Source organism: Sciurus vulgaris (assembly GCF_902686455.1).
Source record: "Sciurus vulgaris genome assembly, chromosome: 18".
Taxonomy (NCBI): Eukaryota; Metazoa; Chordata; class Mammalia; order Rodentia; family Sciuridae; genus Sciurus; species Sciurus vulgaris.
Window position 1 is genome coordinate 13,185,038 of NC_136479.1, and position 23,929 is coordinate 13,208,966.

A 23,929-nucleotide genomic window follows, 5' to 3' on the forward strand; every position below is an offset into this window, starting at 1 on the left:
GTCAGACCTTCACACCTGACCTGGGGCCTCCCATTGTGATCGCAGCTCTCCACACGGGACCTGAAGCAGACATCACTAGGGCACTAAGGTCAGCCGTAGACGCGGGGCCCCGGGCCACCCGGTGGCCACGGGTGAGCCCGTTCTGCCCTGGGCTGATCGCATACACTGTGAGGCTTTCGCTCCGCTCAGTGGCTTTGTTTTTAAACCCGAATGCTTGGGCCGTGCTCGTGCTAAAGGAGGAGCGTGGATTCCGTGACAGATCACTGGACAGGAAAACAGAAGAACAGGAGATGTCCCCCTAGGCCGCAGGACTCTGCGTCCCTCCTCCCTTCTCTCTGGGGCTCAGGTTTTGTTGTGTTTTTGTTTGTAGAATTAGTCGTGTTTGTTGATCGCTGTGTTCGCTTTGCGCTGCTGTGACAAGCCCTCGGAAAATCAGCTTAAACCGAGGGAAGGTTGATTTTGGCTCAAGGTCTCAGAGGTTTTGGGCCACGGTCAGCCGGCTCCGCGGAGGCAGAGTATCACACTGGGGGGGTGGTGCCGGGGAGAGCTGCTCAGCGCACCGTGGCCAGGGAGCAAGAGAGAGGAAGGGACTGGGCTGGGGTCCCAGTGTCCCCTTCCAGGGACACCCCATGGTCTAATTTCCCCACTTCCCGAGAGGCTCCACCAGCTGGAGACCCAGCCTTCAGCAGTGAGGCCTGGGGGACACTTAAGATCCTAACCGTCGCCACGGCTGAGATTCCTTCTTGCTCCAGCGTAGTGTAAAGTCCAAGGGGCCGGCTCTGTCCTTTTAGAACTCCTAATGGGACCAGACAGTTCTGGGACGATCCCACACTCGATGAGTATGCCAAGGGTGCAACCAGGGAATGGTTACAACCCAGCCCGCCTCGTCTGCCTTCTGACATCAACTGCAAAGACCAGGGCGACTTCTTCACCGAGCTCCTCACACGGGAGACGCCTCCCCTGGGATTTAATCAATCCCCTCCACCTGCCTTACCCTCATGCTCAGCAGGCATATTTGGGCCCCCGTGGCTCCCAGGAGAGCCACCCGTAGCTGTCACTTTTCCCCGTATTATCCCAAGAGAGACAAATCCCTGGAGGATACGCACCCATTGCTGAGAGCCCAGGCAGTAGCGCCGAGTGTGAAGGATCCCAAGCTGCCTCTGCCTGGCCCATCCGGCGACGGGGCCTCCCCAGACCACCTGGGAGCCTCTTCCAAATCCAACAGGGAAACTCTTCTCTTGCTCTTCTCTCATCTCTGAGCACCACCTTTTGGAGTCAGAAGTTCTTAGATTCTTTATTTTTATTCTATTGGAGGGACCCTGGTGAGCGGGGACACTGACGAGCAGCAGAGTAGTTAAGAGTTTGCACTGGATTCAGCCACACCTGGATTCAGGTTCAAGGCTGGCAGCTGTGCACCTTCGGAGAAATGACTCAACCTTTCTGAGATCCAGCTCTTTTGTTTGACACATACGTTAGAAGAATCCAATACCTGGTTAGCTAACGCCTGTGACTTCCTGATTGTCCAACAGCTCTGGCTGTTCCCCTTGCCTTTATTCAGTCATTCAATACATATTCATGAAGCATCTCAAATACGCTCGTCACTATTCTAGGTGTTAGGGACACAGCATTGAACAAAAATGGATTAAAAATCTCTGTCATCTTAGGGCTTACGTCTCATGGGTAGAAACAGATTGTGAACAAGACCTGCTATATTATATTAGGAAGTTAGAAGTGCTGCATAAAAACATTGAGCATGAGCCAGCATCCCAGATACCAGGCATGGGAGAGATGTCTCCTGGACTCCCTGCCTGGTTAATGGCCCTGATGACACTTTGCGAGGCCCTTTGAGAAGCATCTACTTGTTGTCGTGGGCTCGTCTTACATGAGAGGCAGGACAGAGGCCCACCACCTCTGCCTGGGGCCTGCCCTGCGGTGATGCCACCCGTTACCCCATCTGCCCCAAGGTAGCCTTGGCCACGGGAAATGAAAGGGAGGGGCAGCTTGCTGGTCCCCTTCTGTGTGCTGGACTGGGAGCTGCATCCCTCGGGGAGAGGAGCCAGCATCTGTGAAGACGCCCGTCAGGTGTGTCCCCACGGAGGGATTTTCTCTCCAGCGTCTCCCTTTCCAAGTTATAGAAGTGCCTGCAAAAGGCAGGGAGATAAAAGCAGCTCCCAGTCCAGGCCGCGGACTCCCTTCCCCTAGCTGAGCCCAGACTCTGGGCCTCTGCCAGCTTCTCTCAGGCCAAAACAAAGTCTTTGGTAGCCCTTGTGACCCCTCAGAAACTTTTCTGAGACCTGGGGAATTGGCTGTCTCTATTTATTCATAATTAACCAAAGCCTATATTTGCAGCTTATCAGCTTCTGAATTCAGTAAATAAAGAGACCAATCTCCCGATGCCATGAATATTTCATTTTGGAGATGACTGCATAAATATTGTATTTGAATATTATGGCCTGGGACGTCACATTAAAATTGCAAGGCAATGACATTATCCCGTATAATGGAACATGAAATTAAAAAGCTGGGCCCTGGAATGAGAAACTTCTAGAAAAGTTTCTCTTTTCTCTTCCCCACCTGACTCCTACCCCTACCCCTGCTACTTCCCCTCGTCGTCGTCCTCCTCCTCCTCCTCTCACGGTATAACTTCCACGTAAGTTTTCATATAAGTCATCTACAATTTGAAGTTTGAAACGCGGTTACATGCACCCACTGGGCATTACCACATACTTAGCACAGCCAGAGTCGAGGTCGGATCTTGCCTTCCTGAACTCGGGGCTTGCTTCCAAGCCCAGTTGTGTCTCCATGCAGTGATACTGTGACCATAATGAAAACCCTCACCAAGTCCCTCCCCACAAGAACACGGCTTTGCGAATGAGCTTCGGTTTTGCATGTGGAAGATGTGTCGGGGAAAGAACCAGACCAGGGATGTTGGACACCTGGGTCTTCCAGATGGTTTGCCCTGGGTTGAGTCCTTGGAAAAGTCATCAGCCTCCTCTGGGTGTCCCTGCCTGTGTGCGGAATGGAATGCCCCCTTCTGGGTGTAACAGAGTGACTTATAGAACTTCACAGCTGTAACTATGACCAGGGTCCTATGGTTAGAATTCAGCCTGGAGATGTTTTATGTAACCAGAAATGCTTTTTCTAAAAGGAATTTAAGAATATGCATTTCCTACCCCTCTGCCATCAGAATCCCAGCTTCTGTTATCTCACCAGTCACTGTCAGTATCTAACTTTAAATCCAGGTCGTGCCAGGCTTTGCAATTATACCAAGAGGGGAACTGAGACCCAGAGGGGATTCCTCACTCTCCCAGGCCACCCAGCTTGGAGAGAGATCTTCAGGCCTGCAGAAAAGCCATGGCCGGAAGGCTATGGAGCTGGGAAGCTGGGGAGGAAGGTGAGGGAGCACCCCGCCACAGGGCTGCTGAGGTGGGCTGGAGCAGGCCAGGTTCCCGGGCGTGTGCGGGGAAGCAGAGATTCCTGGGAGCCGCTGGGCTGTAGGTGCACAAGCAAATGACTCATTCCCTGGTGCGGGGATCAGCCCTGCTTCTCCCCTGGACCCCACTAGGCCCAGCACAGGGCCGGGCACAGTGGGTGTGCAAAAAACCATAGTGAATGAACTGGGACTCGGGCTAAAGGCCTGCTTCAGGCTCCACCCTGCCCACACTCCCGTCCGCAGCTCTGCCACCAAGAGCTTTGGTTTCTGCATCGCACAGCCCTAAATGAGGTGAAGATGATACGTCCATTTACTTCCTGGAGTAGATGTTACTGATGGGGAGAGCTCGGGGCTCTGTGACCTGGATGAGAGCAAAGTGACATCTTTACTTCCCCCCATTCTAACTGGACTCTAGCTGGACGTAGAGGCCCAACCATGGCAGTACTTACAGCAGCCGCACTGGACTCGGGTAGTAATGGCGTGTTTCACGTCACGTTATAGTTGGTCTAGATCACGGACGCTCGCTGCTTCATCAAAATTACAGATGTCCCTCAGAGGTAGAGCGCGTGCCTCACGTGCACAAGGCCCCGGGCTGATCCCCAGAGCTGCAAAAAACTAAATAAATAAAAGTGACCGCAGGTCTTAAACCTGCCGTGATATCTTGTCACTTAAACTGTTCATCATGAAACATCCTGAATCTGGTATTTTTCCAAGTATTTTGTAGTCCTGTGTCTAATGTGTCAATCAAGAAACGGAGGCCGGGCTGGGGGTGTGGCTCAGCAGTAGAGCACTCATCTAGCATGCGTGAGGCCTGGGTTCCACCCTCAGCACCACGTAAAAATAAAGGTCTCGTGTCTGTCTACAACTAAAATATATATATATATTTAAAAGCAGCAGATGTGGGTTGGGGCTGGGGCTCGGCCATCTGTCCTGAGATGGGGTCCCAGGCCGCATTCACCAAGACAGCCTGGTTCAACCAGTTTCCTTGAAAGGTCTCTAGAGAGGAAGCAGGTGCAGCAGACCATCATGGGCGGCCTGTGGTGCCGGGCAGGTACCGTCCCCGCTTCGGGGGCCTCGGACGTGGAGTGGGGCAGGCCCGGAGCCTGCCTCTAGGCTGAGCGCCCTGCTTCACAGTGCGGCAAGACCTCGGCTCTGGGCCTGGCACACAGCAAGGGCCTGGCGCAGAGCAAGCGCCTGGAAAATGCTCTTGTTGCCGGGGTGGTTTGCATCTGGGCTCTGGGTGGACCTGGGCACCTCTGGGCTCAGGGCCACCTCGTCTCACCCAGGTTCATCCGGAAACAAGGCCTGGACCGGCTCTTCCTGGAGTGTGACGCGCACATGTGGCGCCTGGGTGATCGCAGGATCCCCGAGGGCATCGCGGTGGACGGCGGCTCCGATTGGTTCCTGCTGAACCGGAAGTTCGTGGAATACGTGACCTTTTCCACGGACGATCTGGTGACCAAGATGAAGCAGTTCTATGCCTACACTCTGCTTCCCGCCGAGGTGAGCGCCAGATCTCCCCGGGCTGGGGGTGGGGGCTGCAGCCTCGCGAGGCAGGTCCTCCTGCGCTTCCTCCAGATAAAGGCGCCAACCCCACCGGCCTCAGGAACCTTTCCTAGCACAGCCTCTGGTGGCAACTCCAGGCTGCACCGAGGCTCTGGGGAGTAGACGCTCGGGGTCCCCACCAACAACCAGCACGTACCTTGTTGCAAAGTAGAGAAGGCAGCCCCCACTTGGCATTTGGCCCCTATTATTATAAAAGCCCTGTGTGCTGATTTTGTTAGAGTAAGGTGCTTGACTGCCGTGTTCCAGAAAATGTAAAACATTGCAAACCTCTGATATCTACCATGTCGATGCTCACCTGTGTTGTGCAGTGCATAACCTGTACAACTGGGTAGCCTGGACCTTTCAGAACATACCCACATCGATTTCTAAGTGATCTATGCAGTCACCAATTCCATAATAACCACCTTTTGACACCCAAGAATTCCTTTGAATTCATTTGAATCTAGCTCTGTCGTTCCCTAATGGAAATAGTGTTGGCTTTGTCCAGCAGACCTCAGAAATACAAGAGATCCCAGAGAGGCCATCCGGGACTCCTACCTGGCCACTGTGGCCGCATACTTGGGGCTCAGCGTTTCCTCATTGGGAGTATTTGAGAAGCTCTGGGACCCTGAGCCCCCCTGGGTGGGAAGCCCTGCTGTGTGATATCACAGAGCCAGACCCGCTGGACACGGTGGGATCCAGTTGGGTATCACCACTGTCAGGCCAACGGATCTGGCTCAGGGCTTCTAGATTCATCTCCCTGACCTCCTGGGTCTGTGTCTGTGGAGCCTCTGACACTTCTTTCGAACTGTCCACTGTTTGTCACTTGGGGGCTGGTCCCCCAGCTTGGCCACATGGGCTGTGTGCTTCTCAGACCAGACCAAACAGAGTGTTCCATTGGATGATTTCCTCGTCCCTCACCAGTGTCTGGGGCAGCGTCCAGCTCCAGGGAGGGCTGACTGCCCACATCACTCCAGGGGGACAGTGAGCTTGTCATCCCTGAGCCAGACTTGACTATTCTGCACACGTTAAGTAATCAGCTTTTAATCCTATTTTAGCGAAAATCGCCTTTTCTCTCCGTTCTGATCACCTCCTCCTCCATCACCTTGCAGGGAACTTTAAAAGGACGCAGGGCAGTCGGTCACTGGGTCCTTCCCCTACTGCTGTGGGCTTGGAGACGATTCAAGCTGAAATCCAGGCTCTCTGGTGTCACTTAGCATCAAAGGAAGGCCAGCGGGCAGTGGGGGGCAGAGCCTCCCTTGGCCTCCAGCCACTTAGAGGAGGTCCTTGGAGAGCTCCGCCTTCTCCACCGTGCTGCTGGAGGTGGGGCCCCCCTCCCAGCCCCCACGCAGGGTGCGCATGTGCCCGGGGCCCCCGTGAGGCCCCTCCCCTCCCACTCCTGCATTTCTGCCTTGCCCTCCCTCCTCCCCAATACCTGCGGGCACTGGGGGGGAAGAATCAGAAGGCTGGCCACAGATTTGTGACAGGCAGGCACGTGCTCCCCCAACAGCGTCCCTTAGGGGCCAGAGGGCAGGAGGGACTCTATCCCAGTAGCTGGGACTGTTATAAAGCAGTGTGGAATAGAAACTGCCCCTTCCTCCCCTGCCCCCACTCCCTCTCTCTGGATCGCTGAGCAGCCCTGACCATTGTGTCCCTTCCCTGCTGCCCTCACTCCCAGCATGCCTCTCTTCCGAGTCATTGCACAGGTTGGACAGGAGGCCTGGGATCAGGGAGACAGGGCCCCCGGTTCAGCACCACGGACAGCAAGCCCTGGGTTGTCCTGCTGGGTGTGGCTAAGGCAGCGCCCCGGCCTCTGCTGGATGGGCCCTCCTCCACCCGGAGGTGCACCTCCAGCCCACACGTCCTGGGTACCAACTGTCTCAGACCTGAAGCCCGTGGGTTTCAAATCCAGCTCTTTAAAAAGCAAGAGCCCTCTGGGCCCAAGGTTCCTGGAAAATTGTCCCCACGTTGGCCTCTGGCCCCGCTGTGTAGACACACGTGAGCGGCGTCCTGCACGCCGAGCAGACTGCAGAGGCCCTGGGTGACAGGATGTGGCCAAGTGAGATTGGAGATGCTGGGGAGCGACGGCACGGGGGCCAGGGGACTTGTGAGTGGCAGTCGGCCACCCCGGCGCTGGCCCTCTTTGCCTGCAGAGCCCCGGCCGCTGGGGGAGGCCGGGAGGGCTGAGGCCGGCTCCTCTCTCCGCAGTCCTTCTTCCACACGGTCCTGGAGAACAGCCCCCACTGCGACACCATGGTAGACAACAACCTGCGCATCACCAACTGGAACCGCAAGCTGGGCTGCAAGTGTCAGTACAAGCACATTGTGGACTGGTGTGGCTGCTCCCCCAACGACTTCAAGCCGCAGGACTTCCACCGCTTCCAGGTGAGCCCGCCCGCGCCCCAGCCCCCGGCATGCCCGCCCGCCTCTGCAGGCCTCCACCGGCCAAGGCCCAGCACTCCCGTGGAGAAAGTAGCCAGCACTCATTGGGCACTTACGGCATACGGGGCTGTTCTAGCCTTTGGTCCCTATTGACTCCTGAACCCCACAAAGCGCATAATAGGTGCTCATGTTATTGCTAAGATTCCATCTTAGACAGACTGAGGCACAGAAAGGTCAAGAGCTTATTCAAGGTCACATAGCCCCAGCTCCATGCGCCTTCTCTTCTCCGCACTGCCTTTCAAGCACAGTGCCCTGGAAGATTGGTCAGAAATGTATTTCTGAACACAAACCTGAACTCACCCAGGGCAGAGTTTTGAGGCAGGCACTCTTGACACTCGGGTTGATTGGTGCCCCGGGGGTGTTTAGCAGCATCCCTGGCCTCCACAGGCTAGATGTACCCTCCAGCTGTGACAACCCCAAAATGTCTCCAGCCATTGCCACACGTCCCCTGGGGGCGACCTCGCCCCTGCTTGAGAGAGAGGCACGCTCTCCTCCGGTGAGCTCGAGATGTGTATGTCTGTTGTTTTACACTTTGGGAAAAGCTGATGTGCAGCCAGGTTTGGAGACCACGGTGCTCTGTGACCCTGCAGGAGAAACGGGAGGTGGACATGCCGTTACCTTTGCAGCTGTGGCCGCCCAGCCTAGCAGTCTGCAGCCCGAGGAGGCAGAGGGGAGGGAGGTCACCGCTCCTCTGCTTGCCCTGAGCCCAAGGCCGCCTCTGCTCTGCTCGGCCTGATGCAGGCTCTTCCCCTCCCCGCCCTGCGCCCTCCAGGTGGCTGGGAAGGAAGGGGCTCCCCCTGCCTCCTCCTCTCCCTCTGGCCACCGCCAGGCCCGAGCAGCAGACTGCACAAACTCAACGCCATGAGATGTCTGACCACATCAGACCCAGGTCCCTAGAGCCACCACGGGAGATGGCTTGCTACTTCCCCCACTGCTAACTCGGAGGGACCTTGGGGACTGTTGGTGGGGGGGGCCAGGCAGTAACCCAGCCAAGGTGTCCCTGCGCCCTCACTCTGGTCCGTCACTGAGGCATCCAGGGGAGGACAGGCTCCGCCTGCCCGGTTCCTCGGAGCAGGGCCACAGCCCCCAACATGGCCATCCCAGGGCACCTGAATGCGGTCTCGGCCTGCTCCGGGCCTGGGGCGCGAGAACCCAGCGGGGCCACGGGGAGCCCAGGGCGCTGGGAAGCTCTCCTGTGCGGTCTGCCCTGGGCCAGGCTGCGGCCCTGGCCCTGCGGGGGCTGGCTTCACTGTAGCCGACCTCACTGCTGTGGGACGCGGGGACACTGAGGCCCAGGGGCATGGACTTGCCCGTGGCCCCACAGCTAGTGGCCTGGGCAGGGCGGGGGGTGCCCTGCTTGGTGTTTCCTGCTCCAGCCTGGGTGTTGCCCAGACCCCACTGCCAGCCTGGTTTCCTGCTTACAGAATGCACAGTAGGTTTCAGCCTGTCACTTGCACCACTCTGTGTGTCCCCAGGCACCTTCAGCTGCCTTCGGTGTTTGCCACAGGCCAGGTTTTGGCAGCAGACCCAGAGCCACCCAGGAATGTCCTCAAACCCCAGTTGACTTAGGCATGAACCCAGGTGGTGCTTTGGCTCTGCATGGTCCACGAGAAAGGATCTGCTGAGCAGAAAGGGCCACAGGGGGCACGTCTGGCCGGTCAGGAGAGGGGAGACCCCCGGCCTCGCAGGGGGCAGTCGCTGCCCTTGCTGCAGAGGACCTCCATCGTCTGGGCCGGCGGCCCAGGGCCTCCGTGGTGGTTCTGGGGGCTCTGCTTCCCCGGCGCCCACACCCCGGGGACACTGTGGTCTCTGACAGAGCCCGGCTGCCTCAGAGACCACCTCCTGCACCCCCAGTTCTTCCTTGCACAGTGAACAAAGATGGAGCATGTGGAATTGTCAAGACACGGCCGCCTGGGAGGAACGCGGAATTCTCATTCAAAGAGGACGACGAATATAGAGACGGGCACGTCACAGCGCAGGCTGTGGCCAAAGAACAGCAGGAGGAGAAGGGAGCCTGTCCCGCTGCTGAGGCCAGGCTCCTGCCTCCAGACAATGAAGACTGACCAGCCCCTGGGTAGACAGGCCCCTGGTCGCAAGCTGAGTGGTTACGATGATCACGGGCCAGAGCAGCCAGTGGCCTGGCTAGTCACCCAACTGTTATGCCATGTTAAGGATGAGGACGCTGAGACCAGGGGGAGTTGCCAGATAGGACGTAGCAGAGGTTTGGGCCTCCGGTGGGCCCGAGTCCTCCAGTGCACCCATCAAGGAACCAAGCCGACCCCTCCTCGAGAGAGGGGTCCCAGGGCTCGGGAAGCAGAAGCGACAGGATATGTAGAACAATGCCAGGTGTCTATTTCCAGTTGACTCAATTGACTCCATCACCGAGGGAGGCGGTAGAAAGACCTTGGGTTTTGGCGTCATCAGACCTGGGTACAAATCTGAGGCCTTTGCCCTCTGTGCTCAGTGTCCCCATCTGTAACATCTGCCTGGCCAAGTCCCTGGGGGGATTCCAGGTCATGACATAAATGCGGCACCCGTCTACAGGATGTGCTTGCTGGCCCTGGTCGCCGTTATTGTCGCAGTTAATCCATGGCAGCACAGCCGCGCGGGACCCGAAGCGAGGTCCCGGATAAGCGAGGCCCAGGAAGCACCTCCGGGGGCAGGGCTGTTGAATTCGTCCCAGACCAAGGGTCAGCCGAGGGCAGCCCCGAGCTGAAGTCAGGCCCGAGGCCTCTGTAGATGCAGTTTCACGGAGCACGGCCAGGCCTACCAATTTATAATTTTGCCTTTGGCTGTTTCCAGGCTGCAGAAGCAGAGCTGCGTGTTGGCAAAGCTGTGCCAATTTACTCTCCGGCCCTTTCTTGAAAATGTTTGCCAGTCTTGGCCCTGGAAGCAGCATCATGTCAAGGGTGGTAGGCCGCAGGTGCTCAGTACTCTTGGTGGCCCTTGACCCTACATCTCCTACCGATGTGTCCTGTGTCCTCAGATAAAGTCCCCGCCCCTCTCTGGGCCTATTTCATGGAGTGCTCAGTTTCCGTCACCCCTCAACCCTGAGTGGGCACCACCAGGGAGCTTTGCTTTTGGATACACATCACTGAGCTTCCCTCTCCCCACCCTCCAGCCCCAGGGGTATTGAGATGTTGACTGAGCAGATCTCAGGAAGGACCCAGGAATCTGGATTTTTTACAGCCACACAAGTGGCTCTGGTTAGCAGCCAGCTCTGATGTCACTTGCTTTGTTCTCAAATCTTAGCAAGTGAACAAACCGCTGGGAAGCCTGTTAAAAATCAGTTCTCTAAGTCCCTCTCCTGGAGATCTGACGGATGACTCTGGAGTGTGCCTTGGTGAGTCTGCAGGCCAGCTGAAAAACCAGGGAGGCACTAGGGAGCAGTGGGGACTGTGGCAGGCTGCAGAGCCCATGTCCGTTCAGCTGTGGCTGGTTGTTCCCACTTAGGAATGTGGGCCTGAGGCCTCCAGGTCTACCACTGTCTTCTGCTTCTGTGACTCCACTTTTAAAACACTGCCAGCTCATTCAATTTTAAAACGTTCTTTTGGGCAACTGAAATACATCTGTAGGCTGTGTTTGCCCCGGATGACTGGTCTGTGACCTCAGTTAAATGATTTCTGAGTTCCAGCCCAGCTACAAGCATCTAGGATTTAATTTACGTAACAGTCACTGAAATGATTCGTACTAAGTGCCCGTCATTGCCCCAATGCGTTACCCATGTTAACCCATTCGGGCTGCACAGCCTCCTTCTTTTTTAAACTTTATTATAATTGCTCAGTCATTAATTAGACAAATGAATGGGTTTCACAGTGACAGCTCCGTAATGCATTTCGAGCTTTGCTGTGTCCACCTTCCTGCTAACTCTATGGCCCCCTCCCCTCCTCATCCCTAGAGTTGATCCTCTATTTTCATTTCACATATGAGAGGAAACACATGCTACTTACCTCTCTGTGTCTAATTCCCTTTAACATGATACTCTCCAATTCCATCCATTTTTCTGCAAATAACATAATTTCGTTATTTGAGGCCAAGTAAAATTCTATTGTGTATATCTTTTTTTTTTTTTTTTTTTTTGGTAACCCTTTCCTCTGTCGACGGGCACCTAGGCTGGTTCTTGACCACTTAGTGCCACGGTAAAGGTGGCATGCAGGAGTCTCCCGAGCACTGATTTCATTTCCTTCATGTGTGTCTCCAGGAGCAGGACAGCTGGGTCAAATTGTAGATCTGTTTTCATTTTGTAAAGCTGCACACCACCAACCACGTGTGTTGCTTTCTCTCCATGTAAGGGTTGCTTTTTTTCTACATCCTTGCCAGCATTTGTTACTTGTTAGTTTTGCCTTTTGTCTTAATAGGAGTCCTTCTTTTTTTTTTTTTTCTTTTTCTTTTTTTTTGTGGTAGATAAGAGCCCTTCTGACTGGGGTGAGGTGGACTCTCGGGACATTTTGATTAGCATTTCCCTGAGGGTTCACAGCGCTGAGCGATTTTTCACGACGTATTGGCCATTCATATTTCTTCTTTTGAGAAGCGTCTATTCAGATCATTTGCCCATCGTTGACTGGATCCTTTGTTCTGTTGTTGTTATCTGGCGGGGTTATTTGTATATGCTGGATGTTAATCCTCTGTCCGATGAACGACTGGCAAAGATCTTTCTCCCCTTGTCTCTGAATCTTTGCTCTGTCGATTATTTCCGTTGCTGTGTGGAAGCCTTTTGATTCTGGGTAATCCCATTGTCCATTTTTGCTCCTATTTCCCGAGCTACTGGAGTCCTATTCAGGAAACAGGCTGTGTGGCTCTCTTGAAGTGTTTCCCTGCTTTCCTTGGTGATTTCAGATCCTCAGGTCTTACCGGAAGGCCTTTGATCTCTTTTGAGTTGGTTTGGTACAGGCCAAGAGAGGGCAGCGTAGTTCCAGTCTTCTCCACCTTGATCGCTTTGCCCAACACTTCACAGGTTCCATTGTGACCCATTTTACAGATGAGGAATCTGAGACCAGAGAGGTCGTTCAGTGTCAGAGTTGGGGCTTGGCCAGCCCCGCTCCTGGCCACAGGGTGCAGCCGAGGCCCGGCTGGCTGACGGGGCTTCACCTTTTCCTCTCCGAGCACAGCAGACGGCCCGGCCCACCTTCTTTGCGCGCAAGTTCGAAGCGGTGGTGAACCAGGAGGTCATCGGGCAGCTGGACTACTACCTGTACGGGAACTACCCGGCCGGCACCCCGGGCCTGCGCGCCTACTGGGAGAACGTGTACGAGGAGCCCGACGGCGTCCACAGCCTGAGCGACGTGGCGCTCACGCTGTACCACGCCTTCGCCCGCCTGGGGCTGCGCAGGGCCGAGGCCTCGCTGCACACGGACGGGGAGAACAGCTGCAGGTGAGTGGAGGTGGGGCTTGGGGTGCCCGGGAGTGCAGGGTCCTGGGGTCCGGGGGTGCCGGGGGTGGAGCCTCAAGGCGCAGCTCAGGGGCCACCCGGGGTCACCCCCTCTTCAGGGGCGGCACCCCTACCCAGGGCTGCTTCCTCTCTCCTTGTGCCCAAAGTGTGCGTGGTGTTCCTGTCTAAGCAAGGCCACCCTCTGCCTTACCTCTATGTCAGAACGCCTAAGGTCTAAGACCCTCTCCATGGTCTTTGGTTGACCGCTACGTGTATTTTATTTTATTTTATTTTTTATTGTTTTATTTGGGTACTGGGGACGGCATCCAGGGGTGCTTAGCCACTGAGCACATCCCCAGCCCTTTTTCTATTTTATTTGGAGACCGGGTGTCACTGAGTAGCTTAGGGCCTTGCTGAGGCTGGCTTTGAACCTGTGATCCTCCTGCCTCCGCCTCCCGGAGCTGCTGGGCTTACAGGCGCCCACCCCGCGCCCGGCTGGTATGTGTATCTTAGAAGGAAGCTTTATGTCTGCATTGTACAGTGTTCATCTAAAATGGAAGGCGGCCGTGACCAAAGATCAAATTTTTCAGACTTTTCATGATGGGAAGTGTCGCACAGGTACACTAGAAGGGCGGGACCAGGTGCCCCCATCCCCCTGCCCCAGCAGGCCACCCGCGGGCTGGGCCACCTCAGGGCTCCTGCACCTCCCTCTCGCCTCCTCCCAGAGGAGTCTGAAGCAAATCTCAGACATCCGTTGTTCCAGCCTCAAATGTCCTAATGTCTTTCTCTGAAAAAGAAGGACTTGACCGCTCTGGAACCTACCTGTGACGTCACCATCATGTCTAAAGAACAAGACCCAACAAATCGTGGGAAGTCCTAGCCCTGGTTGCCCGTGCTCACCACCCGTAGCGTGACCTCACCCACCCCTCCTGGGTCCCCGCCAATACTTCAGGGAAGAAGGTTCTAGAACACATAGGGGAAGCCAGAGAGGGGGGAGGAGAATCCACGGCCTCCCTCCTCGCGCCTCAGCCAGACACCCCTCTGCCTCCTGCGCCTCCTCTTTCCAGCTCCAGTGCTAGGGTTGTGGGCAGGCACAGATTGCACAGGACTCAGCTCCCTGGTGCTCCCCAGTGACACAGTACCGGCCGTCACTACTGTCCCTGACGCGCCCACCGTTGTGGGCAAGGTTCTGGTGAGCAGCTTGTCTGCAGGCGGCTGTCCCGTGCTCTTCCCCAACCATTTCCTTAAGGCAGATTCCTCGACATCGCCTCCTCACCCTCCTTCCCTTCTGGATCTCCTCCTCCTCCTCCAGCCTCCTTTTAACAGCATGGGAACAGTCACACCACTGAGCCTGAATCTCCTGTCCCTGTTCCTTCCCTGGTGTGTTCCTCTTGGCCCCGCTCTTCCTTTTCTCAGGGAGGGAAGAAAGGGACTCTTCTGTTCCCTAAAGCTGGACAGTACAGACAGGATTCCTGTCTGCCTCCTGTGCAGAGCCTGCTGGGCTTCTGCCAACTGCCTCCCTTTTCATGGCCTTCCCGTGCCCCTGAGCCTTCTCTCTCCTTTCCCTCTCCCTGTGGGATGAGTTTAAAGGGAGAGCAGAGTAGATGAGAAACCCAGGACCTGCACTTTGAACTCAACTCTATTTACTAGCTGTTGACCTTGGGCAAGTCATCAACCTCTCTGACCCTCAGTTTCTTCTTCTGTGCAATGAGAATAATAATAATAATCCCCACATGGTAAGTATTGTGAAGTTTAAAGAAGAAAATGATTAAAAGCCACCCTGCGAGTTATGGAGTATTATCTTCTGTTGACGGTGTCACCTACTAAGCACTCAGTCACTTTCCTGTCTTTGCTGCTCTTCTAGTTGCCATCATATCGAGCTGTTGCGGTTGGTCAGCTTGACCCTGCCGTGTGGTGTGAGGTAGTTGCTGGCTGCATGAGCCACTCACTGCTGTCTCAGTGATTTTCTTCGCTCACAGTCCCCACTGTCACCGCATAGCCGACCTTTTGCCAGTCATCAGGGCCACCCAGGTGCCACCTCCCCTCTGAAGCTTATCACGAGCTCCCCCATGAGAGCCCACCCCCACCTCTCCAGAGCTGCAAGTTTAGGGACGTCACTTCCAACATACCCATCATGTGTGGCTGCCACAGGCCCAGGCTCAAGGTCAGGAGAGGGCGACTTCCCTGCAGCAAGCCTGGCGCAGAGTCTGGGTCTCCGAGCCATAGAACAGGGCCCTGGGGCCAGAGCTGTACTGAACCCTTGGGAGCTGAATGTCGCCTAAGAACCGTTTCAATCACAAACTTCTCAGAATATATAAGATAAACAATCCTACAGACATTCCAGGAGACACCCCGATTTATTTAGGGTAGTTGAGCGGTTCTTCCGGGGCTTGTTCTGGGATGACGCCAGCCACCGAGTTGCCCCGGGCCTGGAATCCTTTGGCTCCTGCCTCGTTTTTTATTCTGAAGGAACCGTTGTGCCTTGCCGGGGGTACAGCCAGGTGTTTATGGATAGGAGCCTGCAAATAAATCAGGACAAAAGATCCTCATCCCGAGAGGCAGAAGAGAATGAATCGCTACTGCGGGGAAACAGTGAGCAAGATGGGGGGCAGGGGTCTCAGTGCTTCCGGGCCAAGGCGTGTCCGGTTCAGGGTGTGGCCTTTCACAGAGTCATGCCTGTTGATTTTACTCTCATTATATCATAATGCACGTGCACTGCAGGCATTGCAGAAATGTTCAAAATGGCAGATTCAAACATTAAAAGAGTGAGAAAATACACTTGGGACCGGCCACCCAGGAACCCACATGTCAGATTTTATCGTAAGGGGAATGAAATACCAGGGTCAAATGGATGCATCTGTGGTATCCTATGGCTTACTGTGGTGTCTCTTGATTATTTCTCTTCTCTTAGAAAAGTAACCCTTTCCTAAGTTCCAAATACAGTGATGAGCAGGCTTAATTACTTAAATGCCAAATACAGTCAAGACGAGGCACCGGAAATGCTTTGTGTTCCATTTTTTGTGTTAACCTGTGCCCCAAAGGCTCCTTAGAAGCACTGGGTTCTAGAGAAATCCTTGTAGGTTTCACTCAGACCACAGGCACCACATGCAAGCTCTGGATCAGGCACCTACTCAGACAGACCAGGCCCCTGAGTCAACCCTACACATTCCAGTACGAAGACAGACAGATCCTAAGCACAAGCAAGCTGAACCAACCAATCAGAATAAGCACTCCAGGAGGGGCCGGTAGCTCAGTGGTAGAGCACTTTCCTGGGATGTGCGAAGCTCTGGGTTCTGTCCTGCAAAAAATAAATAAATAGAAATAAAACAATAGTTCCACTGAGAATGAAAGTTGTCATAAGATAGTGATGAGATAGTGACTTAAGGTCCAGCCGACAAGGATGATCTCTCCATAATGTAAGACAGAGCCAGCCCTGCACTCACCACAGAATAGCACCCAGCAGACGGAATATCCTGTGCAAAGGTCCTGAGGCAGAGAGGTACTTTAGCATGTTCAAGAATTCAAAATAAGGTTCCAGTGGCTAGACAGTGGTGGACTGCGGCAGAGGGAAGCAAACCAAGGCTAGAGAAAGGCAGGGATTCGTAGCCCAGGTAAGAAGTTTGGCTTTTATCGCAAGCATTAAGTGCACCCCTTGGGCAATTAAGCAGGAAGTGAAGGAAGTGATTCCCAAGAGAACAGGTTCTAGCACATAAAAGTAAGTCAGGGACCATTGAGGAAGTCCCTGCAGCCCTCCCGGTGAGGAATGTCGGTGGCTTGGATCAGGGTTCTGGCAGTGCCAGAGGAGAGTGGAGGGTGGATTCAGATGGAGACAAGAGGGCCCCGTGACAGCGAGGGAAGGGAAGCAATGGACGGCAGGCCCCGGTGTCTAGAGCACCCGACCCGGGCTCCTTTCCTCGACCTCGATCAGCCCTGGACACAACCCGCCGCTCTTCCGCAAACACCTCCTTCTTTGGACCCCCATGGCAAAGCTCTCCTGCTGTCCTTCTGCCTCCCTGGCCCCGCCCACCTCACAGAACAATCCCTGGTAGTGCATCTTATGGGTTTAAAATGCCACACAGGAAGCAAGATCTACTGTTCCGCCTTGCTAAGCTTTCACTAGAGCGCAAGTCTGCGGATCAGCCTGGCGATGTTTGCGGTCTGGGCTGCACGCATCCTGCATCCTCAGCCGGCCACGGGTCGGCGGGTGGCTCTGTGGCTCTTGGCTGGGAATTCCTGCAGTGGCTGGGTTCCAGGGTCTCATCCTCCAGCGGCTAGCCCAGGAGCGATCCCATGGCAATCACACAGGAGACCTCTTGAGGCGTGGCTGGGACTGGTCTGACCCTCCTGCCGCCTGCTATTGGCCAAAGCAAACTCGAGGTGGGAAAGTAGCCTGTCCACTGTACAAGGAGACCTGGAGTCACCTGCATGCAGGAGGCCCCAGGCCTTTGGGACACAGCTACAGGTGACCACACCCTCCAAGAGTCCTTCTATGCCATCCCTTACAGCAGTCAGAGCCACGGTGGCTGTTTACATTTAAATCAAATAAAATTTAAAATGCAGGCGCTCCATCATACTAGCCCCATCCCCAGCAACTGCTGAATTTTACAAAACAGATAGAAAACGCATCCATCATCTTGGAACGCTCTGCCTAGACTTGGCTGCAGCCGCAGACTTGGTGGTTCAGTCCAGGGCTTTCGGCTCCCAGCATCCACACCCGAGGCTGGCATGAGCTGTGAACACCCCGCCTTGTGAAGCGCGTGCAGGCTGCTCCTGCGGAACCCCGAGGCATCCCAGTAACAAGGCAGTGATTTCAGGAGCGGCACCAACACAGGAAGGCGGCTTCCCCAGCCATTATTATTGGACATAAAGGCTTAAAACTCCAGATCGAAACCAGAGGGAAGCCTGCATTTAGCTGAGCGGGGACAGTGATTTGTGGGCTGCTGTTATTAAGAAACCACAAGCATCCTCTTAGTGCCGTGCAATTCACACACCGCAGAAGCCGTGGCTTTTTATGTTGCAACTCGGAAGGAAGAACTGGGAGCTGAGCTGCCAGAGGCCGGGCTCCTCTGTGCTCCCTGCTCCCTCTTCTCCTCTGGGCTTCTCTGCTTAGCCTCCCTGACCCTTCCAGCCAGCAGGCCTGAGTGGATCAAAGACATGCCATTTAAAACCAGCTACTTCTGCAGGTCTTGTGCATTTGCCTGTGTCTGTATCTCAGATTGGCAATAATTTTTAAAGCAGCAAAGAACAATGAGGAACTAAACTGGTGTTTCTGATAAAGTCAGGCAACAGACAATAAAGAGATCCTTGGAGATGAAGAGAGAGAGAGAAAGAGAGATGTTCCAATACATGTTTTTTTGCTCAAGGATGCAAAAAATGCATTTTTGTTTGGAATAGGAATAAAAAACATGGAAGCCATTTATTATTCATGGATGGGGAACTGACTCTAAAATACATATTCCATACAGCACGCATCACACGACATGCTTACACACCCCTGCCTTCCAAGACTTAAAAAAAAAAAAAAAAAAATGGAAAAATGCTCAGGAAATCCTGTGGAGCCAAAGCAGAATCCAGCCAGTCTGTACATTCTGATCTCCACGATGCAATATTTATGCAAATAGACGCACAGGAGAGGAAGCTGCAGAGAAACGCATCAGGAGACAGCGTTTGCACACCGGAGTCGCTCCCAGCCCCGGCCCCTGAGGACCCAGTAAATATCTGAATTGATGTTACTTATGGGAAGAGGCATCAAAAGTAGCGATTTTGTCTTCTTGATTGTACTTCCCTACTGTCAGCGCGTTTCACATTTATAACTCAGCAAAAAAGTTATTCATAGTCACTGAGATCATAGCGACAGAGGGAGCGTCTTCCAGACGGTGCGAAGAATATGGTAAGCGCTGTGTAAACCGGGTCTATTTTAGGAACAAGCTCGCTGCCCACCTGTGGGGGTTGTGACGCCCCCCGCCTCGGGCGCCGGCCCACGATTGCCTGTGTTTCCAGGTACTACCCAATGGGCCACCCGGCATCTGTCCACCTCTACTTCCTTGCCGACCGCTTCCAGGGCTTTCTGGTCAAGCACCATGCTACCAATCTGGCCGTGAGCAAACTCGAGACCCTGGAGACGTGGGTGATGCCAAAGAAAGTCTTCAAGATCGCGAGCCCCCCCAGTGACTTCGGAAGGCTCCAGTTTTCTGAGGTAAGAGGCCAGACGCTGTCGCACTGGGTGTCTGGCGGCCCCCCGGCTGAGTGCTCCACCCCGTTCTGAAGCTCACAGCTGGAGAGGGAGGAGGAAGGGATTGGCAGAACCCTGAAGATGAGCTCACATCTGTGAGACCCTCCTGCCCCAAACACCTGAGCCCAGGTGTTAAATAGGGTAAGAGAAGAGGGTGAGTGACAATGTCAGCATCGGGGACAGGGCCACCCAGGAAACGTGGTCTGTGTTTTAGAGTAGAATTTCTTCTCCTCTTAATGTTTCTTCTTAGCCAGGGACTCCTTCTAAACCTGTGTTCGTAGTACGCCAGTAACAAACCAGCCTCCTAAGGGTGTAGTTGCATTACATCTTACAGACTGGGGAATTAAGGCAGATGGAGAGCCAGTGGTTTCCAGGATCATAACCAGGAAATGGAAGTACTCAGAGTTGATCCCAGGTCTCTGGTCACAGACCCCATGCTTACTTGTGTTTGTGGTACCCCAGGTCCCAGTACAGGGGCTGCAGGTGAGCGCTAGATTAGTCTTTGGCTACAGCAGTGGATGGAGGATGGATGGATGGAGGATGGATGAATAGTGAATGGATGGATGGTGGATGGATGGATGAGTGAATGGATGGATGGGTGGAATGGATGGATGCATGGATGAATAGTAGTAGATGGATGGGGTGGATGGATGAATGGTGGATGGAGGGATGGTGGATGGAGGGATGGATGGATGGTGGATGGATGGATGGATGGTGGATGGATGGATGGATGGTGGACGGATGGATGGATGGATAGATGGGTGGAGGGGTGGATGGATGGATGGTGGAGGGGTAGATGGTGGATTGATGGGTGGATGAGTGAATGAGTGGATGGATGGAATGGATGGATGCATGGATGAATAGTAGTAGATGGATGGGGTGGATGGATGAATGGTGGATGGAGGGATGGTGGATGGATGGATGGTGGACGGATAGATGGTGGATGGTGGATGGATGGATAGATGGGTTGAGGGGTTGATGGATGGATGGTGGAGGGGTGGATGATGGATGGATGGTGGAGGGGTGGATGGTGGATAGTGGATGGATGGATGGTGGATGGTGGATGGATGGGATGGATGGATGCACAGATGGATGGTGGATGGTGGGTGGATGGGTCGAGGCGTGGACGGATGGACTGATGCATGGATACATGGGTCCATATAATGCAGTCTCCCCTCCTATAAAAGCATCAGCCGTTAGTTATTTTTCCGGCTGGAGAAGCGGATTGACCAGCACCGCCCTTACCATCAGCCCTGCTCCAGAAGGCCCCTGTGATCCAGCCCCTGTTTTCTTCTCAGCCTTGCCCAGAGCTCACACTGCCTGCTCACTCTTGTCTCCTCCCTGCTCGCACTTCTTGTGTCTTTCCCGTTGCTTTTTCAGTCATTCCGACCTAAATGCAAACAGCGCCCCTTTAGAAAGGCCTCCCCGGCCCCTCCTCCCGCTGCAGTAGCCACGATGTCCACCTGACGCCTCCGCGTTGGACGGTTTCCCTCTTACTATCTGCCCTGTAACGCTCCCGGGTTGACTGATTTGATCACTTATTGATTGTCCACAAGAGAGCCCGCGCTCTACCTCCGTGCCCCGCCCCCGGTAGGAGAGGGCGTGCCGCCTACAGACGCCCCCTGCGAAGGGCGGGCGCGCGGGACCCCACACCCACCGGCCCCTGATTTCCGCCCTCCCCGCGTCAGGCCGTGGCTCGGGGGGCCGCGGGCGTCTGGCCGCTGGGTTAAAGAATCTGAGTCTAGAATATGAACAGCTGTGGGCCTGGGGCGTGAGGGGTGGGGCCCCGCCGCGGGTCCTTCTCCAGCCCGCGGTGGCCGCCTTCCTGTCCGTCCCCTCTGCGCCCCGGCCCCTGTCAAACAGGCACGGGGGCGAGTTTACTGTCAAGCCAGCACTTTGAACTGAGGCTCCAAACGGGTTGGCTCGATTCGACCCCCGTGGGGCCTGCTCCATAAATTACTGGTGTCCGGGGTAATTAAACGCTGCCCCAGTCGGACTGTGCTGGGGGCCCCTGTGGCCCATGGAGGACATTAATGTCCCATTAAAGAGATGGATGCCTGGTGTCTGGGCTCTCCCTGTTTATCAGCCTGTGGTTGGATGACTAGGTCCCTCTGGCAGTGACAGATGACGTTGGCCACTCCACGGCTAGTGATCTGCAAGGGTTCCTACGGGTCTGGTGGCCTCGGAGAGGAGCCACCAAGATCCCTGGCAGAGATAACAGCATGAAGTCCTATCTGGTATTTTTGAAAATTTTCTAGCGTTATTTATTTTTTATTTTTTGAGTACTGGGGACAGAACCTGGGGCCTGGCACATGCTGGGCCCGTGCTCTACCATTGAGCCACACCCCAGGCCTCTTAATCTTATTTTTAACGGCTTAGGTAGCAAAGCATGAGAAGGACTTCAGAGCCACCTGGTGGGCCACCAAAGCTCCCTGGCATTGGCACTGGGCCTGGCACAGCAGGAGGCCAGTCTCAGATTTCTCCAGCCCATGAGGATCCCGGGCTGTTGGCTGGGAGAAAAGATGTCCAGTCCTTCAGCCCACCACCACCAGCAGTGTGTAGACTCAGGAGGGACCGAGCGAGCCAGACAGACGAGGCCACTGTTGTCTTAAACTGCAATCTGATGGGACAGCCAGCCAGCGAATGAGAGAGTAAAAGAACAGAAGCCGTTCAGCTGATGACAAGTGTCACAGATAAAATAAGACTTCATCCATGTGATTGCTGAGGACACGGGAGTAGGACACGGGAGTGGATGGAGATCACTCCCATAGGATGACTCATTCCAAAAGGCTTTTCAAAAAGGAGAAATTTAGAACTGAAATCTGTGAAGGAGATTCTCAGATGGGCAGATCTGGAACATTCCAGGGAAGAGGGAGAAGAGCATGTGCAAAGGCCCTGAGGCTCAGAAGGAATGTGGTATACTCAAGGGGCAGCCAGGCCAGTGTGGCCAGGGCACAGTGAGTGAGAGGGAGAATGGTGGAAGCCAGGTCTCAAGAGGTGACGGGGTCTTGCAGGCCTTGGAAAGGTCCAGATTGGGATCGGAAGCTGGGGAACAACAGGTTAGGTCTGAACTTGAACACAGGTTTAAATTTGGGCAGGTGATCCTTTTGCAGGAAATGGTTGTGGACTTCCACACTGAGGCCTGCTAGGTCTCACAGGTCACAGCAGATGTGACCATAGTGGGCTCCATCTCAGACTGACCCCAGCTCCCTTCTCAGCCTAAAAACAAGACCCAGGGGTTTTGTCCGCTACTCCCCAACACTCCTGCCCATGTTATCTTGGCTTTCAAACTCAGATTTCAGACAAGTGTTCATTTCCATTTCTGTGACGAGTCCAAGGACTGTGGTCTACAGGATATCCCCACGACCTCCAGCTGATTACAGATTCCTTCCTTGGGGTGTGACCTCAAGGTAGTTCTGTGACGTCATCCCTTCAGTCTGTTTGAAGGTCAGATAGAGAGCAGGGAAGCCCAGCCATTCAGCATGTGTTCAAGTTCAAGATGGAGAGATGATGGACAGACATAGGACTGATTGACAGGTGATAGGTAGGTAGGTAATAGGTAAGATAGACATACAGCTGAGATGTGCAGGTGGATGTTAGCAATGGATGATTGACAGAGGATGGACAGATGACTGACGGGAGAGATCGATGGACAGAAGACGGATGATCGGTAGATGAGCGGTGTCTCCTTGGCGCTGTTCTGAGCAGCGGAGACGCACTGGGGAAGCACCAGAGAAGTCACGGGCCTCCCGCAGCTGGTGCGGTGCTCAGGGGGGCTGCTCTGACCAGGTGCCTGTTGTGGGGAGGAACTTCTGAGCAGGTGCAGCATCCGGGCCAGAGTCCAGATGCTGGAGATGGAGCTGCTGGGGGATCTGGGGAGCAGCCTGTGCCATCGGAGGCTGGCAGACTGAGGCCCCCGTTGAGACAGGCCAGAGCCCTCCACGGTGCGGGGCGAGGGCAGGCAGAGGAGAGCGGGAGGGGCAGGCACAGGCCTGAGACAGGGCAGAACGGGGGGGCCCTCAGGAGTCCCGGAGGGTGCCAGCAACACCCTGCTCCTCCCAGCCCAAGCGCATCTCTGTTGGGTCGGAAGCTGGCGGGAAGGTGCGTGCTGGGGACCCCGGGTGTGCGGCGGTGGCCACCCCCTCATGGAAACACCTGGCTCATCTGTGCTGGGTGAGGGAGTGAATGTGCGGGGGCCACTCAGCGCCTCAGGAGCAGACGGCCACCTCCGGGTCCACCCTGGCCGGCCCTTCTGACCACAGCCAGCCCTGTGCCTCTGCACAAGGAGGCTGCCCACGACCCTCCCTTCGTGGAGGGAGGAATGGAGGCACCCACACGTTCACATCGTGCCTCGCAGCCCTCCGTCTGTCTTAGCCGTGGACTCCGCGTCCTGGGTGAAGAGTGGACGGTGACCGCAGGCAAGGCCAGGTGAACCTGAGTCCGCGCCTGTGCGCACACGGATCTCTTCTCCGTGAGTGGCACACGCACCCCCCACCTCCACCGGTGCGCACGCAGGCGCTGAGTGCTTGCCTGGTGCCTGGCGGCGGCGGCCAGCATGCCCACAGGCCGCATCTGCAGACAGGTCCTCTCCAGGGGGAGGTCCAATGTTTTTTCTCCACAAATCAGACAACCCCTGATTGAATGATTTGAAATATGGGCGAAGTTCGGCGTTAGCCACCCATGTCGTTAGTCCACGTTCTTGTCAAGTCGTTCACTCCTGCATTGGGCAGACATTGCTTGAGCACCTGCTGTGTGCTGAGCCAGTAGTAGGCACCAGGAAAGCGCAGAGTCACACAGGAAGGCCATTCACATTGGGGTTCTGGTACAAGGGAGTGGGGTGGGGAGTGGCCAGGTGGCTCTCGGGTCAGGCTCAGCAGATAGGTAGCCGCAGTGACAGTGGCCGAGGGCC

At 55.1% G+C, this 23,929-nt stretch overlaps 1 protein-coding gene across 3 annotated transcripts in view; it reads left to right on the forward strand.

Annotated features, from left to right (window-relative positions):
• Nucleotides 1–23,929, forward strand: part of XYLT1 (xylosyltransferase 1) — a 257,946-nt gene that overhangs the window by 228,248 nt on the left and 5,769 nt on the right. For all 3 annotated transcript variants that reach the window (XM_079120851.1, XM_079120850.1, XM_079120852.1), the window contains 4 exons: nt 4,720–4,936; nt 7,187–7,363; nt 12,529–12,791; nt 18,789–18,984. In XM_079120851.1, the coding sequence (XP_078976977.1) occupies nt 4,720–4,936; nt 7,187–7,363; nt 12,529–12,791; nt 18,789–18,984 (853 nt within the window). The remainder of the gene's footprint in view (nt 1–4,719; nt 4,937–7,186; nt 7,364–12,528; nt 12,792–18,788; nt 18,985–23,929) is intronic.